General features: G+C 37.2%; 1 protein-coding gene across 1 annotated transcript in view; it reads left to right on the top strand.

Annotated features, from left to right (window-relative positions):
* The window catches only part of GALNT2 (polypeptide N-acetylgalactosaminyltransferase 2), a 94,954-nt gene that overhangs the window by 30,529 nt on the left and 44,892 nt on the right, over positions 1-19,533 (top strand). The window contains exon 2 of the mRNA XM_048935026.1: positions 18,199-18,289. Within this exon, the coding sequence (XP_048790983.1) occupies positions 18,199-18,289 (91 nt within the window). The remainder of the gene's footprint in view (positions 1-18,198; positions 18,290-19,533) is intronic.

Raw genomic sequence — 19,533 nt, 5'->3', positions numbered from 1 at the left:
TTCTAGATAGGTCAGAGCCTATAGCTTGCACTGGTACCCTCAAAAAAGACTGTTTTCATTAGGGATGCAGTCCTCCTCCTTTTAAGGAGATAAAAATGTAAGAACTCAGCTGTGCAAAAAAGGAAAAAAAAAACAACCCAAACAACTGGTATTCTATTTTGTGTCTGAAGGAATGATTTCATTAAGAGAACAAGCATTTATTTTCTGTAATCTGGAATATATATTATTCATTCCACTATACTGTCTACTTTTTTTAGATATTATTAAGATTTGTTTTGGGCGTCAGAGCAGTTTTTTTTCTTGGTAGTTTATTTCTACTGGTACAGAACTCTAAGTTCCTTTTCATTTTGCTGAAGCATGATCTCTGCTGCTTTCCAAAAGTAGAAATAATTTCAGGATGTGTTTATTTTCCATAATTAAACCTGAGGGTAGAACTTCTTATTTGTCCTTCGGTGTATGAATTCGGGATTTGTTTAAACTGTATTTTATCTCTTCCTTCCCCCAACCTTATCTTTCCTCTAGTGTGTTCTAGTAGAAGCCCTTCTGAACAATCTTAATGACATACATCAGTTTTGCAAGTGCTCTGTTTTTTTTCCTCACAAATTCCTTCATTTTCACTGTCACTACAGACATTTCTAGAACTAGACAGGTAAAGGGAGATGCAAAGGAGTAATTTGGCTTAAAAAGTGAGAAACGTAAGTTTTTATCAGAATACAGTGCTCTTTATGTCATATGTGAGGACTGATAGGTTACGTTCTGCAGATCAGCTTTTGTAAAGGATCTTTTATCTCCCTCACCCTCTCAGCACTGTTCACCTTCTTTGTTGACTGAGATCTCCAGTATGAGGGGGATGGTTTTTCTTGGTGAATGTTGTCCAGAATTATCCCCAGAGTTGCCATCAGGTCTGTAAGCTGTTTGTAGGTGCCGTGTGTTTTTCTATAGTACAGAGGATGGCAAACAAGAATAAGCAGGCATGTGAAATGAAAGTTCGAGGACGATTTTTTTTGTTGTTGTTGTTTGTTTTTTGTTTTTCTTTTCTTTTTTGGCCACACTTCTCTGTGGAGTGATTTAGAATCACAGAATAGCTTGGGTTGGAAGGGAGCCGAAGGATCATCACGTTTCAACTCCTCTGCCAGAAGCGGGATGACCAACCATCTAGATCAAGCACTAGATCAGGTTGCACAGAGCTCCATCCAACCTGACCATGGACTCCTTCAGGGATGAGACATCCACACCACTGGGCAGTCTGTAACCGCACCTTATCACATTCTCAGTTTAAAAAACAAAACAAAACAAAAAAACCAACAAACTTCCCCCTGATATCTAATCTAAATCCCCCCTCCTTTAGTTTAAAGCCATTCCCACTTGTCCTATCACTATTTATCCCTGCAAAATGTTGGCATCCCTCTTGTTTATAAACTCCCTTTAAATACTGGAAATCCACAAGGAGGTGTCCCCACAGCCTTCTCTTCTGTAGGCTGAGCAAACCAAGCTCCTTATCCTGTTTTCACAGGAGAGGTGACAACAGCGCTCTGAGCATCTTTGTGGCCCTCCTCTGGACCCTCTCCAAAAGCTCTTCATCTTTCCTGTGCTGGGAGCCCAAGACCTGGACACAGTACTCCAGATGTACTCACAAGGGCAGAGTAGAGGGGGATTTACTGGCCATCCCTCTCCTGATGGACTCAGATTACAGTTGCCCTTCTGGGCTGTGAGTGCAGACTGCTTACTTGTGTTAAAGGACACCAGGAAGTACAAGGTGCTCTTCCTCATTCGGAAGGCTCTCAGTGAGGTTGCCAGAGAACTAGTTCTGAATGCTAAAATTACTTAGACAAGACTTGAATAATTACAATACCCTATGCTCAAAAAGTCAACTTTGCTCCTTGTTTGCAGTGTTGTCAAGCCCATAAATATAGTTCTACTTTTTGTTAAAATATTTCTGGAGAACAGTGCAAAAGAATATATGAAAATCTAAAAACAAAACTGCCTTGTTTATATTCAGATGTGCTAGCAGCAGTTGTTCATAGTTAGGGGAATAACATGGGATTTATTGACAGAGTCAGTAACTTCTCTTAAAGTGTGAACTGCAGTATACAAATTTTGATGTAAGTTCCTTTGCCTCAAGTTGATTTCATAAATACATGATCTTCCTGTGTCTAAAACTAATCAATAAACCTGAGTTAATTGCTTTGCACACTAACCCACCACTGAACCGAGGTTATTCTCAAGGCTATCAATTGCTGTTTTGTGTTTAATAAGGCATTCTTACTATCATATATGAAATGCATTTAAGCTAATAGCCTGATTAAAAAAAAAATATATATATCACTTTCTTACAATGGTATTCAGAAACAGAAAACCTATTGTAGGTTATCAATTTTAACATATTAAATATTTTAATTGTTTCCACCTCCTCAAGTAGAGTTCAAAAATCCTAAAATTCTCACTTATGTCTGACAATTCACATCTGACATCTCCTGAAGTTGCTGTTTTGAGCAACTCCATTCGAAAAAAAAAAAAAGATTCCCTTAGTGGTAATGAAAGCAGCTGATAATGGAATAAACCCGATAATAATATTGTACAACAGGTGTTCAAAAGCAGCTTAGAATTCTTGTCCTTTTGAAGGGAAGCTGTTGTCCAAGATGTGTACCAGATGCGTTAGTCAGGAGTATTTCTTCCTGTATGAGAAGACTTAAAGACTAAATATGTTTTAGATAAACTCAGCATTGCCTCTAAGTATATGTCATTGTAATTGAAGGTTAACATTGGGTGTGTAGCTGATAAAGGACTCAAGTCCTTTGCCTTTAGTGCAGATAGTAAAGGAGTCACCAGTGCAAGAAATAGAGAAATTGGTGGCTGCTGAGTGCGTGACTTCAGAGCAGTTTAGAAAACAAAAAAGAACAGTGCTTAACACTTGCTTTTTCTTAGAACCATGGCCACAGTATGTGGGTTTTTCAGGTGCAGCTATTGCTGACGGTATGCAATCCCTTTTGGTGATGCAAGCAGTCAGAAAAGTTTAGAAAAAGGTGAAGGGGCAGAATGAGAACATAACTTTGATGTTAGGTTGAGGTGGTAGAGCTGGCAGCTTTCAAAAGCATTGTGAGAAACCACTGCTATAATGGGCTTGTATTTTTATTGTAGCTTGGTCAGGGGCCTGTGATCAGTTTGAGTATCCAACAACTCCAGTTCTAAAGACTGGTTCATCCTCTTGGAGGGAGTGTGTGTGCTTGTATGGTTGAGTGAGAAGAATGAAAAATGTAGAAAAAGCTGGAGTAACCAAGTAATATTCCTTGGCTCTGACAAAAAAAGTACTGGAATTTGGCTTTTGGAAATTAGCATTCAGTAGCTGGAGAAATTAGCATGGTGTATCAAGTCCCATGTTCACCCATTCCCCTCCTCCCTCAATCTTTTAATTTTGTGAATGTCTCTTTTAATGTTTGTGTAGATATAAGGGGTTTTATCTCAGAATTTTCTGTATCTCTTCATTTTTTTCAACTTTAATCTAAGCACATGATGACTGTCCATCAGCAGAATGGCACATGCTTTAAGAGCAGGTGACCTAATCTATGTCTCTGTCCCTTATCTTAGTTTTTCTGCAAGTGTAAAATAAATGAGTTTTCAAGGGGTCTATCTTTTTAATAATAAACCTTGTAAAGTCGCTTTTATCTGAAAGGTGTGTATCCAGTATTGAGAATTAAATGTCAAAGAAACATTTGCTTTGAATTGCTGCTTGATGGTTCTGAAACTTTTGTGTATTTTCTCTAGGGATTCTTCTGCATCTTTGTGTATTTGTGTATTTATTAGTCTACTCTTCTTCCCTCAAGAAAACTCTTTCAATGGACTCTTTCTTTCCTTCCTTGTTCTTCTTTCTCTATCTGTTTTTGAATCTACTGTTCAATTTAAATTAAACTTGAATATTCCATCTTGTCCAGTTTCAAAAAGCTTGATAAGGGTTGTAGATAATTGCAAATGGGATTGTGACTTTTCCAAAGGAGCAGCTGTATCGTGAACCAAAATATTTGTAACTCCTTGTGGGCTAAGATTACAGAGCCTGATTTCTCATGGCCTTAGCATTGTAAAATGCTGACGTTTATGTAGTTTTTTCTATTCTAGTCCAATAGAAGAAATAAAAGTAAAGTTGTGTTTCAGACTACATCTCAACTATTTATCTATATGAATCAGAATCTAAGAAATGTTGACAGATTGGATTTAGTTTAGAAGCTGCTTTTGAATTATTAGTCTGGGTAAATGAGAAGCATGGCTCTACTATCCCTCTGATGCATGATTTCATTTTGTGTGCTGTGACTTTGTTTTTCTTTTTTTAGATGCAAACATAATGTGTTTTTTTGTTTTTCTTTTTAAAGAGCAGTATGTGTTGTTTTTAAATCTGGCCTAAAAATTGAAGCCAGTCAAGTCTACCTGTTTAATTTATCTGCACTATTCAAAACAATTCATCAGGAAAATAGGGCTATGTCTGAGAATTTCTGACTCATGCAGTTTTATTCAGTCTGAGTTTGATGAACAACTTGTTTCTTATTCTGTCTTCTAAATCTTTCAGGTGAAACAAACTGTTCTAGGACTTGGGAAATATACAGAAAAGATTGTCGATTTGAAGAGTGTTATCACTTGGCCTTGAAGTGAAAGAACTGGTTCATCAAAGCTATCACTTCAAAGGCCTCATTGTGATGAGGAGGAGTTACAGATGATTCGAAAGAAGAACGACAAAGTAGATTAAAAAGTAAATGAAGCAAATGTCTCAATATCTACATGTATTATCTAATGTTACTACCTGTTTCCTTTATTCCTCTCTTATCTTAACTGTTGGAGCTGAACAGCTGTTCAGTGTTTGTAAAGAATGAGACTGCTTAAAAATCTACATAAAATGAGTTTCTGTATAAAACCGATTAAACTCTACAATCAGTAAAAGTGGAAAAATACTACCATATCAATCTGACTGCGCAATCTAGTGTTTAAAATCATTTCATGTTCAATTTTTATTTTTTTTCTGATGAGCTGTCTTTGATGAAATGCCACTGTGTTGACTCAATTTATAGTGGAGGGACTTCTCTAAAGACAAACAGTCACCTTTTTAGTCAGAAAGAAGGTTGCTGTCCAATAGAGACAATAATATAGTTGAACAGCAATTGGGAGAGGCCAGAGGAGTAAGATTTCTCATTCCAGTGAAGTTACTGCCATGCAAAACAGAAGGCTGCATCTGCAGTTAGTGAAGGCATAAATAAAACCCACTTCAGACTAACGCAAGAAGAGAAAACATCACTCAAATAATATTTTTAAATTGAGTATTCTTTGGAATAACCAATACTAAAATAATCCCTAGTCCTTTTCTAGCACATCAACCGTTTCATTCTGCCAGTTCCCTTACTGCTTTAACTTACAGAAAATAAGTGAAAAACAAAGAGAAATAAGGAATACGCTATTAGTGAAACATGAATTTCTTATCATCATCAGAGCTGTGCTGCTTTTAAAAAATGATTTGTAATATAGATATTTATTGCGTTACTTGATTGTATATGTACTTGGTTGACTAATAGCATATGAATAAATTAGTAAGTCGATGTTATTTCACACATTCATGGCAGAATAGCTACAGCACTGCAGTGATCTTTCTGGAATATGAAACCTTCTGTTCAGTAAAAGCATCAAATTGATGACTGTATTCTTACTGGAGCTAATTTATTTGGAGCTGTTTTATAGTGCAAAAACAGTTTTTCCTAGATATGATGTAGTCCTTACTCTTTTTTTTTTAGCACTTTTCTAAACCCTTATTACAGTGGTTTGTTTTTTTGTTTTTGTTTTTGGAAGCTAGTGACATTCTTGTTTTATTGGTTAAATTTGAAAATGATACTATTGTTTAGTTCGAGATGGTTGATATTACTATCTTGATTTTTTTTTTGTGTGTGTGTGCGTGTGAAATCTTGTTTTACCCTCATTTTTGTTTTTATCTTTGAGTAGCAATATGTCTCTTAATTCTGTTACTATTCTCCTATGGTTAGGATTTCAATTCTACCTCACTTCCAGAGAACAAATAATTTTGTAGTTCAAATTACTCTTCAGGATTTCTGCTGCAGTTTTAAAAGTGTGTTTAGTCTGTGTGTATGCATGAACTTATAGAGTTAAGGACTGTTTCTCCTGAAATCTTGTTTTTATAACTTTGGGATGCTTTCTGTCTCAAATTTCAATATACATCCATACCATAGAGAGAGCTCACTGCAGAGTACGGTGTGGTATTGCTATTATGGAAATGGAAGATGAGAATGACATTTTTTATCTTTTTAACACAAAAGCTTTTCTGTGTTGCACCTGGTTTATCCGTCATGCTTGGATCAGTCTTTAGTTCTGTTTTATTTCCTTCTAAGGTCAATTTCTATTATAAAGCTTCTTTTGTAGAGTTGGTGTGTGATTTCATTGAAGAGCGCGCAGTTGGTGACCTCTCCTGAGGGATTTTGGATGAATAGGTCTTAACTTGTGCAGACTTGAGCTCCCATCTTCTTGCTAGGCCTTAGCATCCAGGTTTCCCACCGCTTTTTAGAGTCAGATTAATTTCAGCACGAGTGCTTAGTGTGAAGCTGGCTTCTAACTTGATGCTTTCAGATGCACAGGATTCTTGGGATGCTTCAGTAAAGGAGGTAATGGAAGCATCTGGGAGCTAATATTCTTGCAGGCCTTAGAGATGCATTAGATATGCTGTGGAAAATTGAAGGTTTTGCACACAGACCTAAACTATTTCTCCCTTTATAGAGTTCCTATAGAACTAAGCTGCTTCTCTGCTTTGTGCTTTGCTATCTGTTTGTACAGAGCCCAGAAAATGGGGCTCCATCTGGAGGAAGTGCACTTTCTCAGAAAGCAGGGGCAAACTAGTGAAGCAGAGCTCAGTGGAAAAGCAGCACAGAGTGCTAAGAGCAGAAACGACAGCAGTTATCTGAAGTAAGTGGTTTCCTGCCTTAAAGGATTGGGTCTGTATGTGCTTTAAATTTTACTTAATTGTGATTTTTGAGTTTCTTATAACAGTTCACACCCAAACTGATCTCATGCATAGTAGCAAAAAACGAAACAACAAAAGATAAACAAAAAGCCAACCCACAATAAGTCCTTTTTTTTTCCCCAGTTGGTACCTTTTTGCAGAATGGTTTTATCAGAGGTATAACGTTGTATACTTCTGTTCTGTGTTGTGTAGGGTTGTAAAGCTCTACCTACTCCAGATGCAGATCGTAGTACTAAAATTTGGCAGAAATAATTTAATGGAGGGAAGGGAAGGATAGATACCCATTATCTCTGTGGAAATTCATATTTCTTTATCCTGATGCAAGGATGCACTTTTCACACTTGGTATCCGACTTGTAATAGACACTTGTCTATTGACTGAGCTTTAATTTAATAGAATCATTTGATTTGAATGGGACCCTTAAAGGTCATTGAGTCCCACTCTGTTGCGATGAACAGGGATACCCTACAGCTAGATCAGGTTACTCTGAGCCCCATCCAGCCTGACCTTGATTGTCTTCAAGAAGGGGGCATTCACCACCTCTCTGGGCAACCTTTTCCAATACCTCATCATCCTTACTGTAAAAACGTCTCCCTTATGTTGAATCAAAATCTTCTCTCTTCTAGTTTGAAACCACTTTTTGCGGCACTCTTTGCACTTGGCTTTGCTGGACCTCATGAGGTTCTCCTGGGCTGGCTGTTTGAGCCTGTCTCTCTGGATGACATCCCATCCCTCATGTGTGTCAACTATATCAGACAACTTCATCTCACTGATGAAGATGTTACAGTGCATCAGTCCCAGCACTGACCCCTGAGGGACACCTTTTGTTACAGTTCTCCATCTAGACACTGAGCCATTGAGCAACAGTCTCCGGATTCAATCCTGCAGCTGATTCTTCATCCGTCTAATGATCTGTCCAATTTAGTAATCCTAAGTGTTTCAGATGAACAACTTTGCCTAGATCTGGCAAAACTGAAAGATGTTATTGACAGTTTTGCATGAAATTCGGAATGTGGGGCCTTTGATGTTTAATTGCATTGGTGGATGTTGCTTATTGGGTGCAATTATTCTGGAACTATACTAACACTGAATGTGAGCAGTGTTTTTCATTTTGACTTTTAATTAGGATCTGAACTCTGCAGATTCTTAATAGTGATACTATGAGTACTATATCATGTGTCGAGAGTTGCAGTCATTTGTAAATCCTAATGTTAGGATGGAAGGGAAAAATGTAGAGAACTGTTGAAGGCAGAAGCCATTTGTCAAATGCTAGCTTGTTACAAATTTATTTCAGTAAAGAAGTTATGAAGTTCTACAGATGAAACTTTTCCCATCTGTGTTCAAAAGGTGTTCTTGAAAGAGGTAGAAAGAAATCGTTCCCATATTCTTCAGGGGCTCAGTTCCCGAACCTGAAAATGAACTTTTTGCCATCCTTTTAAAGTCCCTTAGACATTACAAAAGTACTTTTGCATGCTAAACAAATGATTTAAGACTGGTTAAGATAAGGTAATTAAAGTTGCTATCTACAGTTTGATTCTGTACCTGTTTTAACCTACTGTTACATCTAGGAAAATGTGGTATAATGTTTTGTTTCTTCATTGCATCATAATACTGCAGTTCCAATCCAGCAAAGCGCTCAAACTGTCAAATGCATTTTTTTTTTTTTCCTTCCTCTCCACCTCCCCCTCCTGGAATAGCTCTCTTGGATCCTATTTCTGTGTTGGTTTGTTGCAATAAGTCACCTTGCTCCCTTTACTAACAAACCACAGACGTGACTGCAATAGCAGTTCTGCCTTTAGATATACTTGTATATCTCATAAATATATGTATCCTTTTGACCTCAGTTATATTTGCAGGCTTAAATATTTATAAAACAAAATTAAGCTGAAAAGTGTATAGTTCTGATTGTGCTCCTTCGTTTCAACTTCAAGGTATGTGAAAGGCATGAGAATTTTTCTTCTGTTCTTATTTTCTTCCCAGCTGTTTTCTGTATTGCAGATGAGGAATTGCTTTCTGGTTCCTTCAGAAGTATACAGAATGAAAATTGGAAATACCTGGGTTATTGAAATAATTGTTATTGGATTCACACTCTGTAAATTGAGATCTACCTACTTATTCAGTCCTTAGCTTACTACTTGGAAGTTCAGAAAAAACTGGAGTTATTAACTGAAAGAAAAAGAGGCTTTCTCATGTGCAGAAATAATAAATCAAAGCACCACATGCATTGCTTTCTGTGCTCAGAGAAACCTTTTTTCTTCCTTTCCCTCTCCCCCCCCCCACTTGGAAGAAGTTAGTCTTGGAGGTAAGAACAAGCAGTGAGTATTTGTATTCAAAGAGGATTAGAGACAGGACTTTGGAATGCACACTAATTCATGGGGCATTTCTGATACTGTAGAATTAACAAGAGGTGGCATTAAATTGTGCCTGAACATTTGTTGGGTAATTGTGTATTTTTCTGCTTGAAAGCAGGCAGTGGTTTTGAGTGATGGGTGGTTTAATGTTGCAGCTAAACTTTTAATCCCTTACTCGTGCTGAAAAGTGTATTCTCATCACCCTTTTCTCAGCTAGTCTGCATGCACACTCCTTCAGCTGCTGCCCTCCATCAAATCACATAATTCTGTAGTTGATATGGTGGTTCAAAAAAAGCGCAACTGTTGAAACAGTAGGTACACGTGTACCTCTCTGCTCTGGCCCAAAAGCTCAGTGCCAGGTCTGCTGAAGGAAGCCGGTCAACAAAGCTGAGAACAGCGTCTGTAAGGGGAGAAGTGGGGACCATCAGCAGTTGGTGCAGGGATGTCAGGGAGAGCTGCCTCAGCCCCATGCTCGCTTGCAGAGCAGGATGGCAGCTGAAGGCTGTATTGTCATTGGGTTTCTTCTTGTCTCTAGAGTGCTTGTTCCATGGGATCTCTTTGATCTGTGGGACAAGCAAATCAAACGGGTTTTGGCATACCTGGTAAATTTTTTTGAATGATGAACAGGCCCATTTAGATTCCTTGGATCTAAATTGAAGCACATATACTTGTGTTAAGCTACTTGAATGTTCGGATTTCACCTCTTGCAAATCTCTACGGTGAAAAGCAGAACATGTGCAGTAATGCTCAAACGAGCATGATGGACTTGGAAAGCAGCCTTTCAATGCTTCCTCTGTAGCGTTTCTGCTGCATTAATGGTCTTTCTGGTGTATGAGACTTTCCCCTCACTTCAGCTTTCTAGGGAGAGATAATTGTCTCTCCTGCAAGTTGGAGTGAGACTCTGATTAGCCTTGTGGTCTTTGGGCACTTCACAGCAAGTGCCATTTGTGCTTCTGTCTTAGGCAGGCTGTGCTGAGGTTTTTTCTTGGTTGGTCAGACTGCTTTAGGCAGGGTAGATTAAGGTTAGCTGATGTTACTAGAAGTAGCCTCTGATAAGAAGGTATGTTCTTATCTACTGTTAGTTTAAATGAGCGAGTATGTTTATATTATTGCCCTTTTTTGGCTGTCCTCTGTTAGAGGACTTTTTCAGCTGCAGAGTGAAAAAAAGTAGGGTTTGTTGTGGTCTTTGACTTGTGATTTGTCTGGTTTTTGTTTTTTTTTTGTTTTTTCTTTTTTCTTTTTTGTTTGTTTTGGTGGAAGGCAGACAATGCTTATTTTTCTTCTGATAGATAAGGTTGACCACTTAGTTTTAGACTCTTGTTACTGGAGCTGATGAAATCTCTATGCAAGAGATTATGGCTTATCAGAGAGTCGGCACTGTTCAATGTCAGATGCTTATGGAAGAATTTATCATTTGTTATAATATATTACAATATAATAAAAAACTGCGTAACATTTACATGCTATTCAGTTAACCCAATGCATATTAAACCAATGCAGGGATTTGAGAGTTAAAACACACACATTTCATTTTAGGGTATCTTCAAATTCATTTTGATTTTTTTCCTCAAAATACACAGGAATGTAGATCTTTGTATTAGAACAATTTACCTACATCTAAAGAGCTACTCCGCCCTGAACTGAGGGTTTTCTGTACCTGTTGTCTCGTTCAAGTGGAATATGTTTATAATGCCCAGGAATATTAGATTAAGCTTAACTGGAACTTCCAGGTTTTGCCATTTGCTGTACAAATAAGTTTTCCTCTGCAAAGTTGGCTCAGGCTGTCCTCAGAGAATATGCGTACATATATGCCAGAAACTTTAGAGAAAGCATTATTTTTGTCTAACTTGATCTAAGTTTATGAAATGTCATGTCAGGTTTTATAGTTGTTCTGGCACTTCAGATAGTGCCTGTAAGCACTAAAATATGTGCTTTGTCCTAACTAAAGGTAAACTTTACAGAAAAGTAGGACTGAAAGGTACTTCATTTTGTCTGGAGACTGCAGGTTATAGTAGGAGGCACTATCAAAATGCTTTTTGTATATTCACTGATACTGGATCTAAGCATGTGGAACTATCAAATTATAATTTTGATTACTTCATATTTCTTGAGAATTTGAAATTGCCTTCTTGTATGTGTGTGTGGGGACTGTGTGTGTTTTTGTTCTCCCTTAGTGGAAACTTCTATTTAACTTAAAGTATTCAAACGTATGAGAAGAATGTACCTTTGGCAGTAATTTACTTTAAGTAAAGAAGGAATTAAGAGAAAAATAAATCTTTTGCTATAATAATATCAGACTACTTACAAATATGTAATCAAATTTTGCAAGGTGTTTTCAGTGCTTTTTTGATTACTCACATTATGCTTCATGATGTACTTGGAAATGTTTTGCTAATGCTAAGTAATTTGGCATCCACAGAAAGTCAGCATTTGCTTACAGGATATTTCCTGCCTGTTTTGCCTGTAAGAATCACCATTCTAGGCATTACTGAAGTATGCTTTGTCTGCTTCGTACAAAACGTTTTTGCTGACAAGGGAAGACATGGATGCCCCTTAATGTAATTAAATTAAATTGCTAGAGTACTTGTCTGGCATGTAGGAAAACTGATCTGATTTACCACAGGAAGAGACTTGAAGTCTTATTTCTTGAGGCATCTTCTTGGATGGCAACAAATTGGAAAGCAAGCAGATGAGTTTGATTCTTCTTGCTTAAGTTTCCCTAGGACTAGGAGATACTTGTGCTTCAGAGCCTGCATAGCTATTCTATAAGCATCTCATGTGATGTCTGTTTATAAGCTTATAAACTGGGTAAGGGAAAAAAGAAGTAGGAAACAAGACTGGACTTTTACTGCATCCATGCATAGCCAGCTTTGAGTCCTTTCTCAGGTAACTAGCTTCTGCAAGGAGCCTTGGTCCTTGGAGAGGATCTGAATCGTAGCAGGCACTGAGCTGTTGCAGTGCCAAGTACTAAGCTATGTAACGCTGAGGTGCTTATGTGTATCTAGTTCCAGTGCACCACTGGAGCAGAAGTATATGGAGTGTTGAGAGAAGTGTCTGCTTCAGTGAGAGCACCTCTTCCAAAATCAACTAATTTGTCTGATCTGTACTGTGCAGTGCAGAAAAGCCTTCTATTAGGCTGGCTGGATCAGATGACACTTTGAGGATGCTGCCAGTATTCAGTTTCCTTTTAGAAAATCTTCAGTAGAAGGAAATTTGCCTGCAATTGGCCCTTGGCCAGTGTCTTAAAAGCAAGTAGCATAGCCAATACTAAGCTTTAGAACGTGTTTTGTCCCATCGTGCCTCTCTTCTCAATTATTCTGTCTTAATGTATGTTACCAAAGGAGAGCTTTCTATTTTAATCCCATGCTTTGCATTCTGCATGGACAACATTGAAATGTTGCATTTCTACACAGTGATGAGCAAGAGAGGTCTTTTCCACATTTGACATGCATCTAAGCTGGCTGGATGGCATTAGCCCATGGGATAGTTCTGTGCGTTCACCCATGAGGTGTTTTTATCTACATTGCTGCCGTTCCCATCCAGGAGACATTGAGCAGCTGTCCTGGTTGTGTGTGGTGCAGTCATAGCTCCCAAACATCTCCTGCGCCTTAATGTTGTGTGGTGTTCAGCATCAGGGTCCACAGTGTTAGGAAAGACTGGAGTTGGATGCATGTTCAGCTTCCAGTTGATGTTTTTAACCACAGGAGTTCTTCTGTAGTCTGTGTTGACTTGCCACTTATAAGGCATATGAGATCTTGATATATCTAGCAATGTTACACATTGGTAAATTGTTCTCTTGGTGATGGGAAGTCAGTGTGGGATAGAAATCCTATAATGAAGTCTAATACATCACAGCTAAATGTCAGTTCCATGGCACTCAAAATGTGAGTTTAAAAAAGAAAAAGACGTAAATAGGAAAAACAGTAGTACATGTATAGAGCAGTAGTACCTAGGGATTTGGATTAGTTTAATGTCTTTTTTGTGCCAAGTGAAATAACAATCAGTGAAACACTAATTGCTTTGAAACACTTCTAAGGAGTATAGCAGTAGATGCAAATAAATATACCCAAACCAGAAAGGGAGGCAGTCTGGATGATCTAAGTAATGCTAATGAAATGATCCAATAACGTATGTCTGTGTGTAATTACAGCTTTCTAAACTGAAATGGCACTTATCTTACATTTCTTGCTGCAAATGATGACATCTTGCAGTAGATGTGTAGAAATGCTGTAAAAATGAGTTTGAATCTTTCTTAGAATTTTTATTAAGTGCCGCATCCTCCTTTCCCACCCACCACTCAGTGCACTCTTAAATGTGTAACTAATCATTTGATGAAGGGGTTTTTTTTTTTTTTTTTTTTGTTTGTTTTTTTTAAACTCTGTAGAAATTAGCTGAGAGTCTGAATCCTGAAGCTGAAATCTCCTCCTGCACCATTTTTCTTATCTCAGCCTGAATCTACCATATTGTCTTAACAGAGTGGATGAGTTGAGCAGGAGAAGAAAAAGGGCAATTGCAAGGCTTATGAACTAACATATGCTTTTTCAGGTGTAGAGACATTTTAACATTTTCTGAAATACAAAGTTGCTGTACTTTAGGGATTATTCACCCTTAAAAAAACAAAAACAAAAACAAAAAAACCCAAAACAACAAACAACACATCCAAACAACAAAAACTGCTCATACATTCAATTCTACCTATAGTGCAATCTACTCTGAGCTGTGTGAAGGCTGCTCTGGAAGTAATGCCTCCCACCTATGGTGTCAGCCTATGATATCAGATGTAGATGTTGGTGGCAGTAGAGGCTGAACCTTCCCACCAATATTCTGTTACATTTAGTTGCTGTGTGAGAGATGGCTGCTAAGGGGCAATCTGACAAAATGGCATCTAATGTGAAAGTGCTGATGAAGCAAAAGTGTGTAATTGAGTTACTCCATGAGGAAAAAATGGCACCCGCTGGCATTCATTTGATGCATGTTGAATGTTTTTGGAGACCACAGAGTGGACATGATCATGGTGAGGCAGTGGGTGGTGCGCTTCAGCAGTGGCGACAATGGGTCATGTCCACTGGTGCAGGTTGTCAGGAGCACAGCATGCAGGCTCTGGTGAAAATGCAAGCTACTGGTGGTGACTATGTTGAAAAATAATGTCTTGCAGCTGAGAATTTCCTCTGTCAAATAGCATAATTGCGCTCTTTGTAGCTAAATAAAAATAAATAGAAGGCATTACTTAGTGACCTACACATTAAATCTGCGAAGTAAGCACTTTCCTTTTTGCTGAAATATTACTAAATTATAAATGAAAAGCAGAGTTGGGTAGCTGGTGAAGATATCAGTTTATTTGAATTTGCAGTGGAAAAAAATCTATTGTGATTCTGATTTGCAAGGAGTGTTTTAACAAATTGATAAGTGTACATTGTTTTAGCTTCTGAGCTTTTGGGGTAATGGAAGTGTAATTCAGTTTGAAGTTTAAATACAGTTCAGTTAGTTTTGTTTGGTACATCGTAATATTGGTACAGTTTTTCTGTAAGATTTCTCTCTGAATGGAGTTGAAAGCTTGCAATTTTGTCTCTTTGTAGATCATCTGATAAATCAAGAATAATGGAAAGCTGTGACGTGCAAAAATAAATAAAATTCAGTATATGCAAAATCCCCACACCTGCATTACAGTTGAAAGCACTGCTGTAGCTTTTATGTATCCTGACCTAAGAAAGTAACATCACAAGTGAGGACCACAAATATTACTGTAGTGGTGTTGCACATGCATCTTATGTTTGGTTAGCACCTGTTATAACCTGGTTATAACCTGTTAGTTATGTTTGGCTAGCTACCTTTCAATTTTTTCAGCAAGCTTAAAATACTTGTCCAAATCAAAAATGGCTACAATTGACAGCTTGATGTTGTCAGCTTTTTTAGTACACCAGGAAAATAGTATCATGAACTGTTAAATATTAATGGTGTTAATACCGTTATAGCATTAGCCTTTTTCTTATTTTGCTCATTAAATCTCTTTCATCATCAGAGCTTGGAACTATGCCTCTCATTGAGCAGTTCTGGTTGTTTCAATCTTAAGCTTAGCTTTTTCTGTGAATGAAATTTGTTAGTACAAGAATTGCAATGATCTGCTAAGATTATTCATCAAATGCAAAAAGCTTTTTAAGATTACATTAGAAATGGGTATTTTGTTTCACTGTAAGCAAGCTGAAAAGGCAACGCTTTCCTGTGATGATGACAACGTAGGAATGTTATCTGACCATATGCTTTGTTTGTGTTGCTCCAAATTAACATGGTGAAACAATTTACAGTTAGAGATCCAAAGAAAGTGGTTGATCCTGGTGTATTTATATCTGTGTGGCATTAATGTCTGCTTTCTTTCCCTTTCGTGCACTTTGAGTTTTCTCTAGAGGATATAATGTATTTTTTTTCCCCTTTAAAGGCATTGGATGTCTACAGATATCTTCAAAATGCTTTATTGGCTGAAAGTTGGAGGTTAAAATAGAACATCATTAAAATAGACTTCTTTTGGAGAAGAAAAATACCACAATATCTTAATTAAGGCACACAGGTTAGAGGTCGATATCCCATACTCTGCTGTCTCTGTTCTGTTTGATAGGGAGCTCTGGGAGGGAGATTGAATATCCAGCAATCTGTGTTGGGAACTTCCATCCTTTCAGTGTGGTTTGCCCGAGAATTTCTGTAGGTTGCACCCAAATAGCTGGGTACAAGTCTCTCATTCAAAAGTATTCAAAATTGCGTTCAACTTTTCTAAGTCTGACTTTTGTCCTTTGTAGTTTAATTGGGGAGGTGGTTGGGAAAACAAGGGGAAATAATATATAATCGTGCCTAATGACTCATGCTCCTATGCTGTTAAACTCAGTAGGAATGGCAGTGCTTTTCCTTAAAAACTTGAAAGGTGTGAGGGTGGAAGAAGAAAGAATGAGAAGGCACTCAGCACCTTTTGTTAACTTAATGAAAAATCCCTCCAGTTTCTTTTGGATGCTTTATTGATGTTTTGCTTTTATTTTTCAATTAACATATTTTTGTCTTGGTCTCACGGGACAGCGAAGAGCCTGGTAGAATTTCTGCAGAACTTGACATTCTTGTGTTGGGAAGATCTTCTATCACCTACAGTTGATATTTGTAGTTATTCATAAAGTGTTGCTATTTTTAAAAAGAACCAAATAGTAAAATCCAGACTTTCTAGAACCAAGGACAGCTTTTCCTTCACTGTGCTGCTGGGGCTTAAGGCACATTGAAAGATACTTACATTCACCTCCAGGAGCAATGATAATTCTCTCAACATGCGTTTTCTTATTGCCCTAAAGTTGTTTTTTTAAGTGACATTCTCAAGGCTTTGTAGCTCAAAGCATAGACTGCATGGTGAATTTAGTATAAGAACCTGGACAAATTCCCTCTCTGATGTCCTCGATACATGATTCTGTGAAAAACATGCATTGATAGCATTTCGGTTTTAACTTCAGTGTTTATATAACTGCTTCTCTAGAAATGATTACTAACAATAAAACATCAACATTGAGTTTTGCATTTTGGTGTTTTAGGAATATGAGACATTACATTCAAATCTCCAGTTATTAGTTCTTACTTAATATAGACAGTTAAGCTGAGTTTACATTGGGAAGTTCAGTGTTTGTGCCTGGGGACATGCTGAAAAGCTATCATTTCTGGTTTAAATGTTTTTCAAAATGAATTTGGCTCATTCCATCCACTTATTATTCTAAAGAAGTACCAGATACAGCTTAGGAATGGCAATAGCCATAGCTGAGTCCACTTGCAGTAGGCAACTTGCATACCGTCACCTTACTGGGGAGGCTTGGGCAGATTACTAGAAGAGGTACAAACAGTTCTGCTGTTCGTAGGAAAGATGTTGCCTTTAGTGGGGTTGCCCCCCAAAAAACAGAGCTTGTAATTAGAACTTCTTTGATGGAGATGTAGAAAGGGCAACAAAAGTGTCTGAGAGCGGCAAAAGCAGCTGGCTCTGAAATCAGTTGTCTTAGTGTGAGAATCAGCATACCGTTAGTAATTATCTTCTTTTTTTAAATTTACACTCTTCTCCACTTCATCCAAGTATGTAATACGATATGAATCTCAATTCCACGTTCCTGTTGTATTTTTACAATAATGAAGTAAGGGTATGAGGTTGTTTTTTTTTCCTTTCCTGTTGAAAGGAAAATAAGACTTTGAGAATAAATTTGGAATTTGGATAGAGGCGAGGAGAAAATCTTAGTGGTTTTGTTTGCTTGTTTGGTTTCTCTAAATGGGTATTATCCATATTTCTGTAATAACAAATCCATCAGTTACCTGTGAAACCCAGAATGATCTCAAAAGAACATGAAAATAATAACTTGTGAGTAACAATTTAGGAGACTTATTTGGTCAGTCAGAAAACTGTCACTTGGGATATTATTGCAAGGTAATCTGACTTCTTTTTCAGGTAACTTTCATAGTTGTGTTATTCCTTATTGGAGAAGTACTTTCTTCATGTTTCATTTAATTTCTACCTGCCCTGCATATTTGAATATTTCTGGTAAAAATGTTTTTATTCTATTTTTACTTCTTAATTCTTACTTTCTCCCAGAAAGCGTTGTTGTGTAAATTAAATGCAGAAGTCTGCACCAACATTTTGTTGATTTCTTCATTATTTTTTTTTTAAGCAGTAGAGGAAATTATTATGTTTTATCTTCCAAAATCTAAAGTTGTATCTCTTGGACTACTAAATAAGCTTAGTTAGCTAGACTACTAAATAAGCTTGGTTACTGCTGTGTTGTTTGACAACACAAAATTAAATAATCTTTAACATAATATTCCTAACTGGTATACTTTGTTTTTCAGGAGGACCCAAATGACATCAATGCCAAAAGGAAAGACTTGCATGTCAGTGATGGTGAGGACAAAGCACAAAGTGTGGAGACATTGCCTCCAGGTATTGCAGTAAAGTTTGTGATTAAAGATCCCTAAGCATAGATGCAACTACTTGATAGCCATAAAGCAAACCAGTTCTTCTGATTCTAACAATTCTTTGTAGTTTGGAAATGATAGGATTAGCATGTATCTCTGTTCTTAAGGCTTCACCTTCCTCTTACCTGCTTCACTATTACTTTGGGCTTAAAATCATAGGAAGAAAATTACTCTTTGCTAGTACATTTATGTCGCCTTGCGGTAGTTTTATGCTGCTGTTAAAGCATCTAACAGAAAAGTTGTCCATTTCTCTGTGGACAGTGTTGACAGGCAACAGACAAGACACCTTGGAGCTATACTTCTGACTGAAGATTCAATCAAGGTTCTGGCATTTTTTTTTTAACCTTTGTGTAGCTTTTGTGACAAAGGTATGAAGTAGTAGGTGTTTTCTTTTTTGAGCATGCTGATGGTGTGCCTTATTTTTCCTTATTCTTCCTGAGTATTTGTCACATATTCGCAAAGAAACAGCGCCGTGTGACTAGATATTTGAAAGAAGTAGAGTCATAACTTGAAGATGAGATGGGATAGTTAAATGTTACAGAACCTTCATTTGATGTGACTGCTATAAAAATTCTTCTGCCTCTTAACTGCTTCAAATCAATGAGATTTAATGTTTAACTAGAATTGCTATAGCAAGGAGTGCAGAAGAGCTGAAATGGATTTAAATATTTGACACTATATTCAAGAACTTTACAAAGATGACACCTTCTGATCAGATTGCTTCACAAATTTTTTTTTATTCTACAGTTAATCCTTATTTTTCTTAGCTATAAATAAGAGAAACATTTGAATTTGTTTGAGATCTGGAGGAAAGACCTAATTGAAGTAAACTTCCTTCTAAGCAACTGGGAACTTCCATGCCCAGTAATGTGACGTGTGATTCTTTTTTTTACAGTCATAAAACCCTTTCACTGGATAAGCTGTTTAAAATTCATGGTGTTTTATTCCTGCAGCCTTTGGATTGCTTTGTCTTATTGCTTTCTGGAGAGGGGAAATGAGGCTCTGGTTATGTATATATGCTTTTTGGCAATTTTTTTCCAACCTAGCTTGGTTTCTGGCAGATTTTTCCAAGTACTTTTTCTTGAACAGAAATCTCTGCAAGTTGAAGGAATGTTTTTTCCTGATACTGGAATTACAGGTCAGCCAGTGCATATCTTCCAACTAGAATTCTTCTTTCTGCTAATATTTACCTGGAAAATAAGACTTAAA

This window comes from Lagopus muta, chromosome 2, assembly GCF_023343835.1.
Source record: "Lagopus muta isolate bLagMut1 chromosome 2, bLagMut1 primary, whole genome shotgun sequence".
Classification (NCBI taxonomy): domain Eukaryota; kingdom Metazoa; phylum Chordata; class Aves; order Galliformes; family Phasianidae; genus Lagopus; species Lagopus muta.
Note: the sequence above shows the minus strand (reverse complement) of the source record. Positions and strands in the feature narration are given on the sequence as shown.